Genomic DNA, 18,100 nt, shown 5'->3' with positions numbered 1-18,100 from the left:
TTTTGGCCCTCTTGTTAAAGTAACGTTAATTGTCCCACTTCAAGGTCTTGCATTTTGGTATGTATTTTAGCATCTATATAAGAATTCATTTTGTCTTACTGTCTCAGATTCCTCTGGTTTGTGGCAGTGCTGTGATGTTCTTCATTACTAAGTGGGCTTGATCCATAGACCCTTTTCAGTTACATCCTTGGGCACAAGGATGTATGCAAAATACGTGAATCAGTTATGTGTATACCATTTCTGAGACTGTGTCATACTAAGGAAAGGGCACATTCCCCAACCCTGGTGTTACAGTGATCTCGCATAAAAAGTTGTCAGCTTTCCTGTCAAGTAAATTCTGTTGACAAAAAAGCTGTTGACTAAACCCAGTTTAGACAAATGTTCATTTAATAGACAATCCAGAGACAGTGCAAGCCAGATTCACAGTTTGCGTCTTCTGTACTCTGTCTGTGTGTGTTGGGGGTGTGGGGGGGGGGTGAGATCGGTAAACTTGAATGTTTGCATATTTTTGGGAGGTAAGTGGAGTACTTGGAAGTAACTCCCAGACAAAAGGAAAACATGGCAGTTCCACACTGGTTAGTAACAGAGGTTATAACTGAATCCTAGACAGTGCAGCTTAGAGGCAGCGATCTAAACCCTGTGCCACATTGCTACCCATTTTCCATTTTGTTTACTTCACTCATGTCTGTGTATGTGTTGTGGGTTGGGATGAAGACAGTGTAAGGGAGGTGGGAGGCTTGGAACATGCATTTAGGGTGGAAACTCAATGTGCAATTTCCTTTTGATGGCATTAAATGATGACTCTGGAGTGCATGCCTTAAAGCAAATGTTTGATACATGGATCCTTATGACTTTGTTTTACAGTGGATGGCTTAAGTACAGGATTTCAGAGTGACCACCAAAGTCGGAGGTCTCCTCTTCATGCTGCAGCACAAGGTGGATTTCTAGATATCTGTCATGTACTAGTGCAGGTAATCATTGTTTGTGGTATACTTGGGGTTGCAAGAAGTATTGAAAGAAGCAGAATTACAAAATGGCTTACTTGCTTAAAATTTGGAATGAGTGTTCTCTGTAGTGCTGCTTTAATTTTGTACTTGCTGTGTCGCTTTACCTACTTTGTAATTTTGTAACCACCACCCCGGCCACTGAAATGCTGACTGTCAAACTCCTGCTATACATCATCTGTTTTCACCCAGTTGCTGAGAACTGATTGTATACATTTTCATGCCTGCAACCCATCTGGAATTTTCACTTATGAACTCTTGGCCACTGTGTGCTTGCTTGATTTACCTAAGGAAATTCAGTGAACTGCCTCTCACTTCTGAATGTGTGTGTAAGCCAGCAGACTATCTTGGCCCCCCTTACCAGGACATCTACACACAGTCTTCCTAGTCTCCACTGCAGAGATTGTGCCTGCATTTAAGGTGTGCATCCTAGGTACAGATGAACCCCATCAGTATCTCCAAGTTGGAGGCACCTCTGTCCTCTCTGTTTTCACTATTAAGTGTTCAAGCCAGTTAAACTCTGGACACCTGGGCAGGTTTATTTATTAATTTTGCTTCTTCAAGGACCTCACCTGATGGCTCCTCCTCTTAGTCATTCAGCGCATTAATTCTGGGGAGTCAGGCATTCATGTGTAAGGTGAGAGCCCTGTATCCCATTCGGTCTTTGAGTCCCTGGCTGTCCAGTTGGTCCTCTGTTCTCAGATGAGCATTGAATAGTAAGAAGCAGGCCAGCTTACTGATCTTAGTAGGTGGCGTACCCTCTCCTTTTGGGAACACCAAGCTCTTGGCTTCCTACAGTGAGAGTGCAGGTTTGAACTCCATGTGGTGTAATACCTAGTGCTACTGCTAGTTGTCACCCTGTGGTCAACCAGAGCCACCTCTATCCTCCAGAGTGGGTAAACCATCCAAAGCCACTCACTTCCATCCTCCCTGGCCAGTTGATACAGGTACCCAGTCCATTAATTGAACCTTGGTATTATTTGTTATCTTATCATTTATTGATGGTGTTTCTATTGACTCTCTTGGTACAGGCAGGTGCCAGTGTAAATGTCAGAGATAAATCTTTCCGTACACCACTGATTGAAGCTGTTGTTAACAACCATTATGAACTGGCTAAGTACCTGGTGGATCATGGTGCATGTGTCTATCACAAGGTGAGTCCACTTTGTATGATTTGTAGGCTAGTTAGGGGGAGGGGTTGACTCATAACTGAATGAATGTTGTTGGAGAAATTACCAGATTTTTTGTGGGTTGGGAGTGATGGGTAATATCTGTTTTGCACACCTTACTTGATTTGATTGTGCTGAGCTGTACAACTGCAGTTCTTTGTTAAAGGTATTCACATAAGTTGGCAAGAGTTGTAGGTTGTACAACTTCAGTAATTGACCACTGTAAGATAGAAGTGAAGCGACTGTTGATGTGCGCATTAACAAAATTGTCAATCATTAAAGTGTACTAAAATGGTAAACAGATAAGCCATGATATCTGTACAGAGGATTTAGAGAAAATGTGAAAGGTCTGACTAAGATGCAAGGAAAGGTGAAAAAATAAATTGTTCTATTTTAATGTAATCTAACAATTCTGTTTGTATCCTTATATATGAGGCAGATTTGAAGTTGTCCTGTGGTTGGATGAGGTGCGTTAACACAGTTTCTTATTGTTTAGGAGGAGGATGGCTCAACATGCCTTCACCATGCAGCCAAAAACGGGAACCTGCCCATCTTGCAGCTTCTGCTTTCCACAGGGTTGGTGGATGTGAATGCACAGGTAATATTGTTGCTGTAACAGTCTATGTCTTGGGATTCTTCCACCATCTTTATAGTCAGAAGTATTAGTGAAAGACTCATGCATCCGACATAAGAGAGTTATGATCAGCTGCCTTTTTTGGGGTGAGAAGGGGTGTAAGAGATTTGACTGCCAAACCACACAAGAGAAATACATAGTTTAGTGACATTTTGTTGCTTGCCTGTTTAGTGTAAGTTACTGTATAATCAGCTTGCATGATAAAGCTGCATTTCAATTTAGATCAGCAACAGGTGAGAAAGGTTCAAATAGCAACCCATGTATATGAATGGTGTAATTGTTTCAGACTTTGAGTGTTAAAATATGTATTATTTGTAGACGCGTATTTAGATGGCCCACTAGATTGACCTTTTATAGGATGTTAGGGTTGTTAAATGTTGAATTGGCATGGAGGTATATCAGCCATCCCTTTATGTGAGAAATACAGAGAAAAAGTGAAAGCATATTGACTCCTGGTTGTCAGATGATATAAAATTTATCTTCTTAAAATGCTGATGTAAGATCAGATGTGGTATTGCAGGATTTCTACTTGTATGCCACAAAACTCCCCAAAAGGTACTCTCTTATAGCGTTGAATGCTTCAGGCAAGAGAGTTTGATGAAGTGGTGCATCTTATGAGGTGTACCCCTGATGGTGATGCAAGGAGCTGAAATTAAGTAGCTTTTGTCCTGCCTCTTCCCATGTTTGTGCAGAAGTAGAAACACATGAAACAAAAAAAGAAATGATGTGACTTACTTGAGGTAACAGAAATTAGGCTTAGGTGTGGTCATGGCTGCATTAATGAAGGTGATAAGGATTTTTAAAATACTTTTTGGTGCCCTCATATTCACAGCCTCCCATCCCCATTCACCTTGTGATCTTTTGTCACAGAAGAGAGGTTAGAACTGTGGATTTGGCTGTGTCTCTGCAAAGTAATGTTTTTTTTTTATGTGCTTGATCCCCCCCCCCCCCATGTAATGACTAGCAGTGCCCATTAGATCAAGTCTGTATGGCTGTGTAATTCTACACATCAGTGATGTATGGATGCTGCTGTTGAAACATTATTTGTCAATTCATCACCCAGAGTCCAGTAATGTTTAAAGCTGCACTTGGGTCCTCCAGATGGTACTTCTGCAGGAGATATGACAGACTATTTCTTCCTAAGATAAGAAAGTTGTCTGCACTCACTGCAATCTCTCCACGTCTGGCTTCTCCATCAGCTGTGCTTATTACTCTAACTTGGGTACTTTAGAATGCAGTCCAGGCCAGAAGTTGCACTGTTAAAACAATGACTAATTGACCAGGAAATTAAGCTAGTTTAAAAAATTATTGAGAAAAATGTTTTCTTATTTCATGAGCAGCGTGGATCTGTGGCTGAAGGATGGAACACTAAATTGAGATCTAGGCAGTTTGAGTTTGTTTAGCAGCCACAGTAGTGGAAGAACTCTACAGGAAAAGGATAGGAGTGAAGGGATGTGACCTGTTCACTTTTTTCGGGGTATAGGGTGGAGTGAAGAGGGAGGCATGCACTTTTTGGGCACACAGGGTACTGTGATTTTTTTCAGTGTAAAATGAGGAAAACATTTCCCATGTTTCAGAGGAGGACAGGGCTGCAAGAAGGTGGCACCCTTTGCAGAAGTGAGAGGGTTAGGGTAAGTTATTTGTGGCCAGTCCATTGCACATCCCCGTTGGACTTGCTGTTACCAAGTGCATGAAGTGACATTAGGGCTGCACATCAGCCTTGATAGCTGTTAATTTGATGACCTCTCCTGGTCAATCCCCTACCCTCCAATGACAGTGAACAAATGAACTGATTGGCCAGTAGGGGGCTGATGATTGTCTGGTAGTAGAAATAAAGTGATTAAAAAATGTAGTGTTAGATAAATTTTGTTAATTCTAAAAAAAATGTTTCTACTTTTCTTCTTCCCACTATTAAAACAGGACAGTGGAGGCTGGACCCCTGTTATATGGGCAGCAGAGCACAAGCACTTAGATATTATTAAAGAATTGCTGGCAAGAGGAGCAGACGTTACCTTGCGTGACAATGTGAGTGAAGTACTCCAGTACATTTGAATGAAGGGTGTTAGCCCTTGTAGTAAACTGTCAGCTTTAAGAAATTGAAGTGATCTTTTTCCATGTGGTTGTTTTAAAACATAAATAGAAATTTGTGCATGGCATGGGAGAATGATTTTGTAGATTTTCACATGCTATCCTTCATTCTTAATGTAGTACTGTAAAAGTGTTTCAAAGGTAATTGGTCTGCACATTTTATCACCACTGCCTCTTACCAGTACTGTTTTGTCTGTATGTTCTCCATTGCAGTGCCTGAATTAAATGGGCATTATCTACAAGCTTTGTAGTGTAAAAATTAAATGTAAAGTTACATAACCTTTCAGGTTGCTTCTCCTTAAAAAGTATTGCACCCCTTTGTCACATGTTTCTTCAGCTTGTGGATTAAAACAAAGTGTCTGAAATCATGTTTTTATGTGCCTGTGGGAAGTACAGCATGTTTTCTTTAAAGTTAACTACCAAATTGATTTTGGGATAAAACCAGCCAGGATGTTGGAAGAGTGTTAGTTATGTGTGCGCTTGAGATTGATGGTTGCCGCAAGGGGGAGGCAGAATGTTTTTTCTTACAAAGCATTATCACCATTTGTTTCAGAGTGGTTTTAGTTTCATCCAAGTTTGGAAGATAAGTATACATTTGACCTACCTGCTATGTTTTATTTTTTTTTTACACAGTGAATAAGCTGCAGCCATAAATCAATACCAATGTATTCACTTGAAACTATCTTAATGTACTCCATGGTTTCTTCAGTTCTGCTACCTTTTCTGATGCCAGCAGCTCTTAGGAAAGTTGGTTCATCCACCCACTTCGATGAAAAATATACTTCATATTTTCTTCTTGCTGTCCTGTTTTATTTTGGGTAATAACCTTCACACCACATTTTTTGAGGAGGCAGCACCTCTGTACTCTGAAGTGTAGTATTGTGTTCCCTTTCTCCCTGTGTCTTGAGAGCATCTGAAGTGGCTTTAGCCAGTAGTTTTATACTTCTGTTGTTCCTCTGGAAAGTTTTGTTTGAAGATGCCACACCTGCATTCTTTACACCTGGGACGAAAGTTTTGCTTTCTGCTGCACTCCCCAGAGTGATATTTGCCATTTGTATACTTTTTGCTGTCATTGTAATTGTTACAGGAAAGCTTCTGCATGTGATGCAGAAAGGAATTTGCTTTTTGTTCTGATGCCTGTTGACCATAGTGCTCCCAATCAGGTAAGGCTCATTTATTGTGTTTCCTGGGGACTTTACCTGGTACTGAAGTGAGAGCTGTCCATTGAGACCCTTCATTCAGGTTACAATGAGGGTATTTTTTAATCTTGTGTTGGCATCCTGGTTATAGGAGTGGTTGTATTGGCCTAAATATGTCCTAGATCAGAAGGTGTACAAGCTGCATCACTGTGGAATTCCACAGTGCCTTCCTTACATGAGTGCATGTTCCCACACTCCCACATTTGAAGGCTATCCTGCTTGGTGAGCCTAACACCCAGCCATCGACCACATATTTGCATCTCAGCACCCTCTTCAAGGGACTTGAATAGTATATCTCTGGCTGTGTCCCATCCTTCCCCCAAGATGCCCATGCTTCCCACCAACGTCATCAGTTGTCCAAGGTATTAAGCAGGGCTATGTTGACTGAGCTGTAATGGAGATTTATCCCTCTGCTCCAAAAGAACTGGGAGCATCAGGTACTTCTGCTTTTTCTGATTTAAACAGTGTATGATGTCCCTAGCTGCCATCCTTACCAGTGAATTGCTAATACTTTGCTTTCACTGCCTTTCAGAGCTCTGTGCCTTTTTCCCTGTTTCCTGTCTTGCATAAAGAATAGGAGTGTCATGAAATGCTAATATCTTAGAGTTTTTGACACTATTATAAAGACATATGGTATGTTGCAAGCATGTTTAAGGTAAGTGATCAAAAGCTCAGGCCTTGTCTGCCTTTAAAAGTCTATATGGTTTCTACTTTTTTCTCCCATTCATTTCTCCATGTAACAGGTATTGCAAGAAGTTCATTACTTGTGTCTATATCTTTAGTCATCTAAACAGTAAGTGATTTGTGGAAGAGGCTTCATATTTAACATAGGTTTTCACTTATGTTGATCGTAGGCTCAACACAAGTACTTCTATATAGGCATTGGGTCTGACTTGGGTTTCCAAAGGTGGATTCTTCAGTCTGCCTTCCAGTGTGTGATTGATTCCTCCTTGCTTGCTTACCAGTTGTAAAATAATTTGCTTATTGGTTCTTGAAACACTACATTTGCTGCAAAAGATGAGGATGGGGAGACTAAGGATGGTTTTAGGGACCCCTCCGTACTGGCCCTGGTAGTAGAGGTTTTCCATAGTGGTGCAACTGGCAAAGGAGCCACCATTCAACATACTGCTGAGCATAAACTTACTTATGTAGAAGTTGTGTGCCATGACACTTGAGACTGCAAGGGCTCAGACTGGCTGTCTAGATGATCTTACACGGATTGTTTTCTCATGCCTTTTGTCTGAGGACATGCTGAAAATCATGAAGGAGGCCAGGAAATGAAGCACACAAATCCTGTCTGGCAAAAATAGCGAAGATTTACTATCCGGTGCTCAAAAAAAAAAAAGAGTCTGCTTACTCCTGGTGCTTCCTTAATTGTTGGATCTTTTTTCAGTAGGATCGCCCTGTTCTTCATTTTAAAGTACACATGGCTTTTCTAAACAGCTAATTTCCATCCCTGTGATTTTTTTTGTTTTTTCCTGGTAGGGAATCATTGTACCCAAGTTCTTTTAGGTGGCTTGTTCAAAGGCTGCAAAAAATGTTTTATTGTCTTCAGTAGTGGGTTACATCATTGAGAGATAAAGTAGTACAGTGGTCTTCATTCCGTGATTAGATATGACTTTTAGAATTGTATGGTCTGCAGAGGATGCTTTCCTAACTTTGGTGGATATGCAGTGGTAAAAGTTTAAATTATTCACTGTTATGATTTGTTCTGATATCAAAATGTATGTTGTTTTTTTGCCAAGTTTCACAATGCTGTATTTGACAGTAAAAGGTCATTACTGTTGCACCACGTGCATTTCTCATACACTAGTAATTCTGTTACTCGGTTTGCAGTCATCCATATATTTAGTTATACATAGCCCAGTTCTAGCTTCTGTGTCTGAGAAGAATAGTCCAAAAAGAAGTGCACCCTGAATACAGTTCTTTGAGACAGACGTAACTGATACCCCACCCCAAAATCTTTACTTATCTCTTGTTGCTTTCCCATTGCTTTACCCATTTGTTTACATTTGACATTTAGTACTATTATGTTGACAATTATTCCCTTATGTGGGATAGTGCTGAGTGCTTTAACCAATTTAAGGTAAATAGTATGCACTAGCAGTCCTTTATCAGTTACTGCCATTATCTCTTCAGTGAATACTACAAGATTCAGAAGGCAAGGTCTCCCTTTAGCAGATCCATACTGTTTAATATTTAACAGAATTAAGTCCCCATGGCATTACTGATGAGCTGTATTATGATTCTCTCAATTCTATTAGAGAACTGTTCAAACTGATAGCAAACTAGTATTCTTTGATTGACTATGATAAAAAAAGACATGTCATGCTTAGCACTATACCCATAGGAATGTAACATTCATGTTTGCATAACTCTTTGCAGGTGTGTATTCCAGTCTTACAAGTATGTAAATTGCAAAATACTAAAGTGATCATTGCAATGGTGGATGCAGTACTCGTGTAGTTGGGGAGCTAACAGTGACTGTACAATTTAAGAATAGCAGGCCATCAGTATAAAATATGGCTAGTGCCATCATATACAGTGTCTCTGTTGTACTGTTAACATTACCATTCTTCTATAAATGCTGCTTTCTTGCAAACTGTAGCAGCTCCTTTATCTACTTCATTCTAGGCTGGTTACAGAACCTATAAATTCAGTACATGGGTAGTCCACTGTTTTCCCCATCCTTGGAGCACAGTCACTTGAATCTCCCAGTATGACTCTTCAAACGTGTAAGCCACATGTGGTTAAATGAGGACTGATCCATCCCATGGTGAACTTTAACCCATGGTGAACATCAGAATCTGGATTGCAGCATGGTTGTACTTAGACATGTTTGTGTCTGAACTGAAAGTAAAGTCTTAAATATCTTAAGGACAACACATCACTGTGCTAAATAAAGTGATCCCTTCATAACAAGCTAAAATGCACTAAAACGTGATCTGAAAACAAGGCTGTATATTGTGCTTTGTACCTTGCTTATGCAAAACAATTGTGCAATTCTAAATAACTGCACAGAAGGAACATTATATCACCCACTGCCTGCTGTGGTTTGTCTGTATGTCCTCCCCTTATGACCAAGAAAATATCTCCTTCCCCCAGTCAACAGTACATGACTGACTTTTTTTTCTGTCTGTCTTACTCCCCCTCTACCAACCCCAGATAGGTAATGTTAAGCCAGACAATTAGTTTATAGTCTCAGTCTCATATTTTTTCTGTAGTACACCTCACATCTATAAAATAGGGAATTAGCTAGGGTGGACTGAAGGGGGGCAATCACGATGGGTGAAAAGTGTGTTAGGTAATCGATCTTCAGTGCATACCAGCATTCAAAAATGCAGCAAATAGTTTAAAAAGGAGAGGAAAAGGAGCTTTTTTTGGTCTTCATCATGAAGTTGGGGGTATGCAATATCTGGGGATTGTACTGGGTACAGAAATAGCTAGCTTATACCTCTGTGTTGTCCTTGCAAATGTATTCAGAATTCTCTGATGCTGCCTTCATAGCTATAACGGTTTTTAAATGTGCAATCCTATTTCTGAGCAAGTTGTTCAGAACTGTGTGTTGCGGACATTGGGTTACACACTTGTAGGAATTCTGGCCTCAATAAGTAAAAGTTCCTGAGAGATCCTCAGAAGAAAAATTTACTTACCCATGTAAAGGAATGTGTATGCATATATGCTTTTCCGTATCACTTGCAGTATCCTTTACAATAGGGATCCCCTGCCAAGGGTAGCCTGGCATCCGGCCGACCAGTATACCAAAGCCTTTAGATTGTAATGGGTACCCTGTACGTCACATGTATGCTTCCTTGCGCACACCATAGGCCATAAAGGTGATGTCCAGACATATCAACCTTAGAACTTCTTTGCCGCCAGTCTGAATGCCATTTTTGATAATCAGTCTGAAAGCTTATTTGTCTGCTGGTTACCAAGCTGCTTTCAGATAAGTGCCCCACTGGGATTTTTTCTTCTCTTCTTTCTTATTGTTTGGTTGTTGGTTTCATGTCATCCAGAAAGGGGAAATGACAGTGTGGGAGACATATTCCTCATAAAGATAGTCATGAGCAGTGTTTATTTTGCTTATGTGTTTCCCACGATCATACATCTTGTACTGTATGCCAGGCTTTTGTTCCTAAGACATTGCATAGTCAGCTCTCTTCCTTGGTGATTTATTTAGAAAACCAACATCTTAAGTTGTTGGCTAAAGACCATATGGAAGGATCTTCTGGCCCGAGGGTCAGCTGTCTGCAAAGAAGACAACCAAGAAAGCTCGGTCAGATTCTTCTGCCCCTGACGGACATTTCTCTTGAAGCTGATGAAAGCTCAGAGGATCATCCGGTTTCTCAGCTGGATTACTCTGCCGTGACCAATTCAGAGACTGGCACGGATTAGGCTTTGTGCACTTCCATGGAAACCTTGTAGATGTCTACTTTGGATATTTCAGGGGGAGCCGTTGCTGATAATTACCAATGGGCCTAGGGGTGTTCCTCTCTAACCAAACTCTGATGAAGCTCCGACTGCAATTGTGGAATGTTGTTTGGTATCTGAACCTCCTATGTTTTACAGTGACAATGTCCCTTTTAAAAGGAGACAAAACACAAAGCATGTTTCTCATACCCCAGAGGACCCTCAAATTGAATGGCAGAATTTTGCTCAGGGTTTGTTTAGTGCCCTTATGGCTTTGAAACTTCCTTAAGGAGTTTTTGTTCCTGCTCCACCTTGGTCCTCTACTCCTCTTAAAAGGTCTAGGGAACAGGATTCCTGTGAGGTAGAGGTGATTTCAAATGAGGAATCCCTTGCTTTATTCATCCTAGTTTCCTTCTTTAGACTGTGGTTCTGAGGGGGAGGAGTCCACTAGTCCTGACACTCCTTTTGAGGAGATTTCCTTTGGAGAGACAATTTCCAGGATGATGAAATTTTTTAAATGGGATTGTGCCCTGGTTTCTGAGGTACAGAAGAGGTATTACAAGCTTTTGGAAATGGATTCTCACAGACCTTCTGCTGTCCCTTCTGTTTTGGCTGCTTTGTTGGATGTCTTTTCTACTGTGTGTCAGGCTCCAGGTTCTCAGTCCCCTACCCCCTGAAACCTGATGGATTGCAAGTTTTTTTCTTTAATTTCTCCAAGTCTTTTGGGTTTCTAATACCTTACTGGAATGGACCCCATTCCTAAGTCAAAATACGATTAAAGTTCAGTGAAATTAGTATTGTTTCCATCTTTGATGTCAGCCAGAGGTGGTGTTCTCAGCACCCACAATGCGCCCAGTAATAACTCTTCCTGCAATTCATGCAGAGTTACATGTACTGGTGACGTATCTAAATATTGCTAAGTTTTATTCGCATTTGTTCATGTTTTATTGTCAATCATTCAATTCCCAAATATTTGTACGTTCCCTCTTGCTCAGGTTCTTTTGCATCACATTCTTGTCCCAAACTGATGTTTTCTTGGTGTTGCAGCTTTCCTGTTTTGGAGGTTGCTTTTGCACCTTTATCAAGACTAAATGACATTCTTTTATCATCTAAAAAAGTTTTGACAAGCGTAGACTTCTCATCTCCTCTTTGTTGCTGGATGCTCCTCTGGATAACAAACAATTATTTGGTGCAGCTGCTGCTGATTTTATTTATTTATTTTATTTATTTTACATTTGTTAACCGGGCTAGTCCAACTGGATACATGTCCATTTTCAGTGGAGGCCCGAGGAGAAAAGCTCCACTACAATCTACTAAAACAAGTTAAAAATGTCACACAGTGCAGGAACACAAAATTATACAATACTATAGAACATACATTATACAATACTATAGAACATACATTAAACCTGCTACAAGTTATATAAGCATAAGCAATAGAGTTCAGTATGAGGCTTAGTAGGAGACAAAAAGTCAAGTTAAATAAACAACTAGGGTAGTGTATTGCGGCATTGTAAGAAGTTGAGAAAAAAATAGATATATTTCTATTTTAAGAAAGAGTCACAGGGACACTTATGAAAAGGGAACTCAGGTGAGCTGGAAATGAGAAAAGAAGTGAGGGGATGAAAGAAGCAGATGGCTGAAAGAAAAAAACGGTTAGTCAGGGTTGTTACAAGAGCATAGCCAGTGATTGGAAAGGAAAAGTTTTAGTTTAGCTTTAAATAATGGGAGTGAGGTTGTGGTAGTGAGGTCTTGAGGTAGTTGGTTCCATATTTTGCCAACTGAGTTGGAGAATGTGGAGTCACCTGCTGAGTTATTAGATAGGGAAGTTTGAATCAGTATCTTGTTAGAAGAGCGTAGCCTAATCCGTGCCAGTCCCTTCAGGATAAGGGTAGAGCTTTACAAGAACTTAAACATGTTTTTGTTTCTCCTGAGGCTAGATTTCGAAGAAAGCCAGCCTTTCCACATAGGGAGTCTTGCCCTCCTCCCAAGGGTAAAAAGTGCATAAAAGGGCTCCTCCTGCTAAAGTTACCCAGTCTCTTGTGAAAGAAATCTCCTTTTCTCTGACGAACCAGATGCTGTCTATCATTTTCTTCTCAGCCATGTCCTCTTTCTGTCAGTCTTTCCCTTTCCCTTCCAGTTTGCTTAAATATTACTTGGGATAGTTCTGTCCATTATCCGCATAGAGTATTGTATGGTCTGGAAATCTTTCCCCTTTCACGGGCATTTTACATCTTCTCAAGAACAGTTGACCTTCTTTCTAGAGTGCTTCAGGATCTTTTGACTCTGGGAGCTATTCAGGAAGTTCCATTTTCTCAAAGGGGAAACTGGTTTTACTCCAGAATGTTTTTGGTTCCCAGAAAAGAGACTCATTCTAGACCTGTCTTACTACTTTTCTGAAGGTTCCTTCCTTTCGGATGTTGTCCCTTGGACTTTGTTCCCTCTGCTGCTTCCTCAGGCTTTTGTAGTGTCCTGGACCTCAAGGATGCTTATCTTCACATTCCTAATCATCCCTTTTTCCGGAAGTTTTTAATGTTTCTCTGTTTCTTCCTGGCATTTTCAGTTCTCTGCTTTGTCCTTTGGCCTTTCTACTGCTCCCCAAATACCTGGCTCCTGTGATTGTTTTTTCAGGCTAAGGGGTATATAAGTTTTCCCTCCTTAGACGATCTCCTGTTTCAGGCATCCTCTCCAGAGATTTTAATGCAGAATCTTCACTTTGCCATTTCCCTCCTGAGAAGTCTGGTGTTCACTATACATTTCCAAAAGTCCTTTATGACTCCTTCACAGGATCATGTATTTTTGGGGTGGAGGATCCAGATTATTCCAATGCTGGCATCCCTGCCTTCTTCCAAGGCCTTAACTCACATTTTATTTCTTTCATTTCCTTCTTCCTCTGGCCTTTAAAACAGCCAGGGAGTTTTTGAGAGCTCCAGGGTTTATGGCGTCCACCATTCCTGTGCTCCCTTTTGCTAAACTCCACATGAGAAAACTTCATTGGTTTCTGAAATCAGTTTGGCTTCAGTATTCTCATCCCCCAGAGTTAGATCCTCCTCTTCCATGCCGCAAGCTGGAATTTCAGTGGTGGATTCGGAAATTGACACTCAATCCAGGACTCCCCTTTCAACCCCTTCTTCCCTCTCAGGAGCTGTTCACAGATGCTTCAGACATGGGATGGGGAGCATTCCTCGGCTGTCTAAAGGTGCAGAATCTTTGGTCACGTCAACAAAGGAAAGACCACATCAGTCTCAGAGATGAGAGCTCTTCTGCTGGCTCTTCAAACATTTCACCTTCTATTCTGCACAGGGCTTCTTGAGGTGTTTACAGAAAATACCACCGTGATGTGGTATGACAACAAGCAGGGGGGGGGGGGTGCAAGGTCTTACTTCCTATGCTGGTTGGCTCTTCTAGTGTGTGACCTAACTATCCAGTATCGTGTGACTCTTCAGGCAGTTTATATTCCCTTAGGTCAGAACATTGTGTCAGACTCTCTGAGCAGGTCCTTAACACAATCCCATGAGTGGATGCTTCACAGAGATGTATTTCTGGATATTGTCCACCAGTGGGGTACTCCTCAAGTAGATCTGCTTGCCTCCCCTCTGAACAGGCATCTTCCTGTTTTTTTGTACCAGAGTCCCAGGTCCTCTGGTCTGGAAGGTGGACACCCTCTCTTTTTCCTATAAGGGGATGTTTCTTTATGCCTTTCTTCCCCTCATTGCAAAAGTCCTATTCAGAGTACAATAAGATGCTCCCAAAATCTTGCTGGTGACTCCTTTTTGGTCCAGACAGCATTGTTTCCCCTTCTACATTTAGCCAAGGGCAGTCATCACAAGTGACCTCACAGAGTGGGCTTCTGTCACAAGACAAGGGATTTCTCATACATCATCACCTGTCCACTCTTCAGCTGACACTCTGGGTGATAGGATTTTGATTCCATACAGACATCTTTTTTCTGAGGGCATGCTTAGGGTCCTACAGGATACCAGGAAGCCCACAGCTAGGAAGTCCTCCTTATCCAAATGGAAGAGGTTTTCTGTTTGGTGCCTTTGTCATAACCTGGATCCACTTTCTCTGAATGTTTCTTTGGTTCTGTCTTGTTTGTGTGAATTGCTCAATGCTGGGTGGGTTTATTCTTCTGTTAAGTCCCACTCATCAGCTGTTTCTGCTTATCCACCTTTATCTTCCCCTTTAGCTTCTAGATTTTAGGCTAAGCAGTTTCTTAAAGGTGTCCTTCATATTAGATCTTCCAGGAAGCCTGCACCTCTTCCCTGAGATCTTAATTTTTTTTGGAGAAATTGACCCAGACTCCTTTTGAGCCTGCAGCTATAGCTTATGTGCAGCGTTGTTCTTGGAACACACTTCTTTTGTTGGCATAATCTCTGCTAGACAGGTGTCTGAGCTTCAAGCCCTTATGGCTTGTCATCCTCTTTTGGTTTTCCAAAAGGACAGGGTGTCCCTTTGTACTAGTTCTTCTTTTATGCCAAAAGTGGTGAGTGAGTTGCTCTTAATCGGTCTGTTCATTTGCCTACTTTTTTCACTTCTCCACAGTCTGCTAGTGAGAAGGTGCTGCACACTTTGGATGTGCACTCCAATTTTATTTGGATTATATTAACGCTTTTCATAAATCTGATCAGCGTTTTGTTTCTTTTCATCCTAGGTCTTTAGGATTGTCTGTTTCCAAGCAAACTATTTCTTCTTGGATACCTAAAGCCATTTCTTTTGGATGTTCTTTTAATGGCAAAAGCCTTTCTTCTTGTGTTAAGGCTCATTCTACTAGGGCTGTGGCTTCGTCTGGTACTTTTCTCAAGGGTTTGGATACTAATTCTGTTCTTGAGGCAGCTACTTGGACTTCTCTACTTATATTTACAGAGTACTGTAAGTTGGATGTGATATCCAGAGCTAGAGCTGGCTTTGCCAGAGCAATTCTTTTTGGGTTCCTAGAGGGCAATGCTGGTCCTTTCTTCTTGCATTCTTCTTCCTGAGCTTTGCACTCTCCCTGTTGTAAGGAATACTGCAACAATGAAATGTAAGGACATAGCACAGTTGTGTAAGAGCTTAACACAACTGTAGATGTCCTTCTCTTCACTGTTGCAGTCTTTACTCCTTTGCTCGTTCCCCCTGGTTCTTTTCTCCTTTGGATGTACTTTTTACCTCTCTACCCCTTGGGCTGGTGTTCCTACTAGGGCTCTCATTTCTGAGGATGGTATGTCTGGACTTCACCTTTATGCCCTACGCAGTGCGTGGGGAACATACATGTGACGTACGGCGTACCTTAGGCAACCTGAAGGCTTTGGTATACTGGCTGGACGTCGGGCTACCCCGTGGCAGGGGATGCCTATTGTAAGGAATACTGCAACAGTGAAGAGAAGGACATCTACCATTACAGTAAGTTCTTACACAGCTGTACTTTCTCCTGTCTGGAAGGTGGAAACCCTTTCTTGTCTTGGAAAGAGGGGTGTTTCTTTATGCCTTCCCTCTCCTTCCTGTCATACCGAAGGTCATGTTCAGGATAGAGCAGGATGCTCCCAAAATCTTGCTGACTCCCTTTTGGCCCAGACACCATTGATTCCCTCTTCTGCATTTGGCCAAGGGCAGTCATCACAAGTTACTTCACAGGATTCACCTACTTACACATGACAAGGGGTCTGTCATCCATCCCCACCTGTCCACTCTTCACCTGACATTTTGGGTTAATAGGCTTTTGATCCCTTTTAAACACCTTTTTTTTCTGAGGACTTGCTTCAGGTTCTGCAGGAGGCCAGAAAACCCACTACCAGAAAGTATTTATGGAAATGGAAATGGAAAATATATTCTGTCTGGTGTCTTTCTCGTAACCTGGAGCCACTAACTGTGGATGTTTGGTTCTCTCTCATTTATGTGTTATTGCTCAAAGCTGGGTTGGCCTTTTTTTCAGTTAAAGCCCACCTGTCAGCTGTTTCTGCTTGTCTGCCTTTAACTCACCCTTTGGCTTCTAGATTCAAGGTCAAACAGTTTCTTAAAGGCATCCTTCACAGTAGACCTCCCAGGAAGCCTATTCCTTCCTGAGACCTTCATTTTGTTTTGGAAAAATTGACTTGGGCTGCTTTTGAGCTTGCTGCTTCAGCTTCCTTACAGCATTGTTCTTGGAAGACTGGTCTACTTTTTGTCCTAACCTCTGCCAGAGAGGTGTTTGAGCTGCAAGCCCGTATGACTGTTCCCTTTTTTTTTCTCCATCATCATCATCCCCTTTTTCCCATTTACATGGGGTCAGGGTATCGTATTAACTGTCGCCAACTCTCTCGATTCAGTGCCACACTCCTGCCTTCTTCAACACTCATGCCTGACTGTCGCAGATCTTCTTTCACACAATCCATCCACCTCTTTGCTGGATGTCTTCGCTTCCTCTTACCTTCTTCCTGTCTGTCCCAAATCTCCCTCACCAGATTGTCTTCTGCTTTTCTACACATGTGCCCATACCATCGTAATCTGTTTTCTTTGATCTTTTCTGCAACTGGAGCTACTTTGGCTTCTGCTCTTATGTCATTTCTTCGCCTGTCCCGGAGTGTGCATCCTACCACCTTTCTCAGGCACTTCATTTCCATCACCTCTAGCTTCTTCAACTGTTCTGCATTTACTGCCCAGGTTTCTGTACCATACAGTAGTACTGGTCGCACCACTGTCTTGTACACCTTACTTTTCAGCTTCTTTGGCATTCTTCTGTCATATACTACACCTGATACTCTATGCCAGTTGGCTGCAGCCCCTCTGATTCTAGCTTTGACCTCTTCATTCAGACTACCCTTCTCCTCAACCACCCCTCCCAGATACTTGAAGCTGTGTACCTGTTCCACTATCTTCCCATCTATCTCTATTCTCAGCTTCTTCTGATTTCCCCAATCTGCTGACATTACCACTGTCTTGTCTGTGCTTAGTTTCATCCCATGTGCCTTCAGATTTGCATTACATTCTCCTATCCTTTGCTGAAGTTCTAGATCAGAGTCTGCCTATACTGCCACATCGTCTGCATACAGCAGCTTTGTTGCTCTGACCCCTCCAACATGTTTGCTGATGTAGTCCATTACCAGTATGAACAGCAGTGGGCTCAGAACTGAACCCTAGTGTACACCCACTCCCACTGGGAACCCCTCAGTGAGGCCAAACACTGTTCGTACTTGAATCACTGGGTCCTTGTACATAGCCTGTACTAATTCTACCAATGTTTCTGGGACTTCAAACCACCGCAGTACTGCCCAGATCAGCTATCTTGGGACCTTGTCATACGCTTTCTCCAAGTCTAGGAAAGCCCAGTTTGACTCTCTCCTCTTCTCTAGTTTCTTCTCAAGTATCTGTCTCAATGCAAACATCGGGTCAGTTGTGCTGCATCCTGATCTGAATCCAAACTGTTCATCTCCCATCTTACATTCTACTATTCTGCATATCCGTTTATCAATCACCCTCTCCAGAACTTTCATGCAATGTGGTAGGAGTTTGATGCCTCTGTACTGTCCACAGTTGTGGATGTCCCCTTTGTTCTTGTACACTGGCACGAGTATGCTTATTCTCCAGTCATCTGGATTATGCCTTTCTCTCCACACTGCAATTAGTACTCTCAGGAGCCAT

At 41.8% G+C, this 18,100-nt stretch overlaps 1 protein-coding gene across 3 annotated transcripts in view; it reads left to right on the top strand.

Annotated features, from left to right (window-relative positions):
- EHMT2 (euchromatic histone lysine methyltransferase 2) overlaps nucleotides 1-18,100 on the top strand; it is a 1,701,692-nt gene that overhangs the window by 1,141,399 nt on the left and 542,193 nt on the right. For all 3 annotated transcript variants that reach the window (XM_044083219.1, XM_044083218.1, XM_044083217.1), the window contains 4 exons: nucleotides 865-971; nucleotides 2,036-2,158; nucleotides 2,670-2,771; nucleotides 4,728-4,832. In XM_044083219.1, coding sequence (XP_043939154.1) covers nucleotides 865-971; nucleotides 2,036-2,158; nucleotides 2,670-2,771; nucleotides 4,728-4,832 — 437 coding nt within the window. The remainder of the gene's footprint in view (nucleotides 1-864; nucleotides 972-2,035; nucleotides 2,159-2,669; nucleotides 2,772-4,727; nucleotides 4,833-18,100) is intronic.

This window comes from Protopterus annectens, chromosome 9.part0 (genome assembly GCF_019279795.1).
Source record: "Protopterus annectens isolate FY-2018-M chromosome 9.part0, PAN1.0, whole genome shotgun sequence".
Lineage (NCBI taxonomy): Eukaryota > Metazoa > Chordata > Ceratodontiformes > Protopteridae > Protopterus > Protopterus annectens.
Note: the sequence above shows the minus strand (reverse complement) of the source record. Positions and strands in the feature narration are given on the sequence as shown.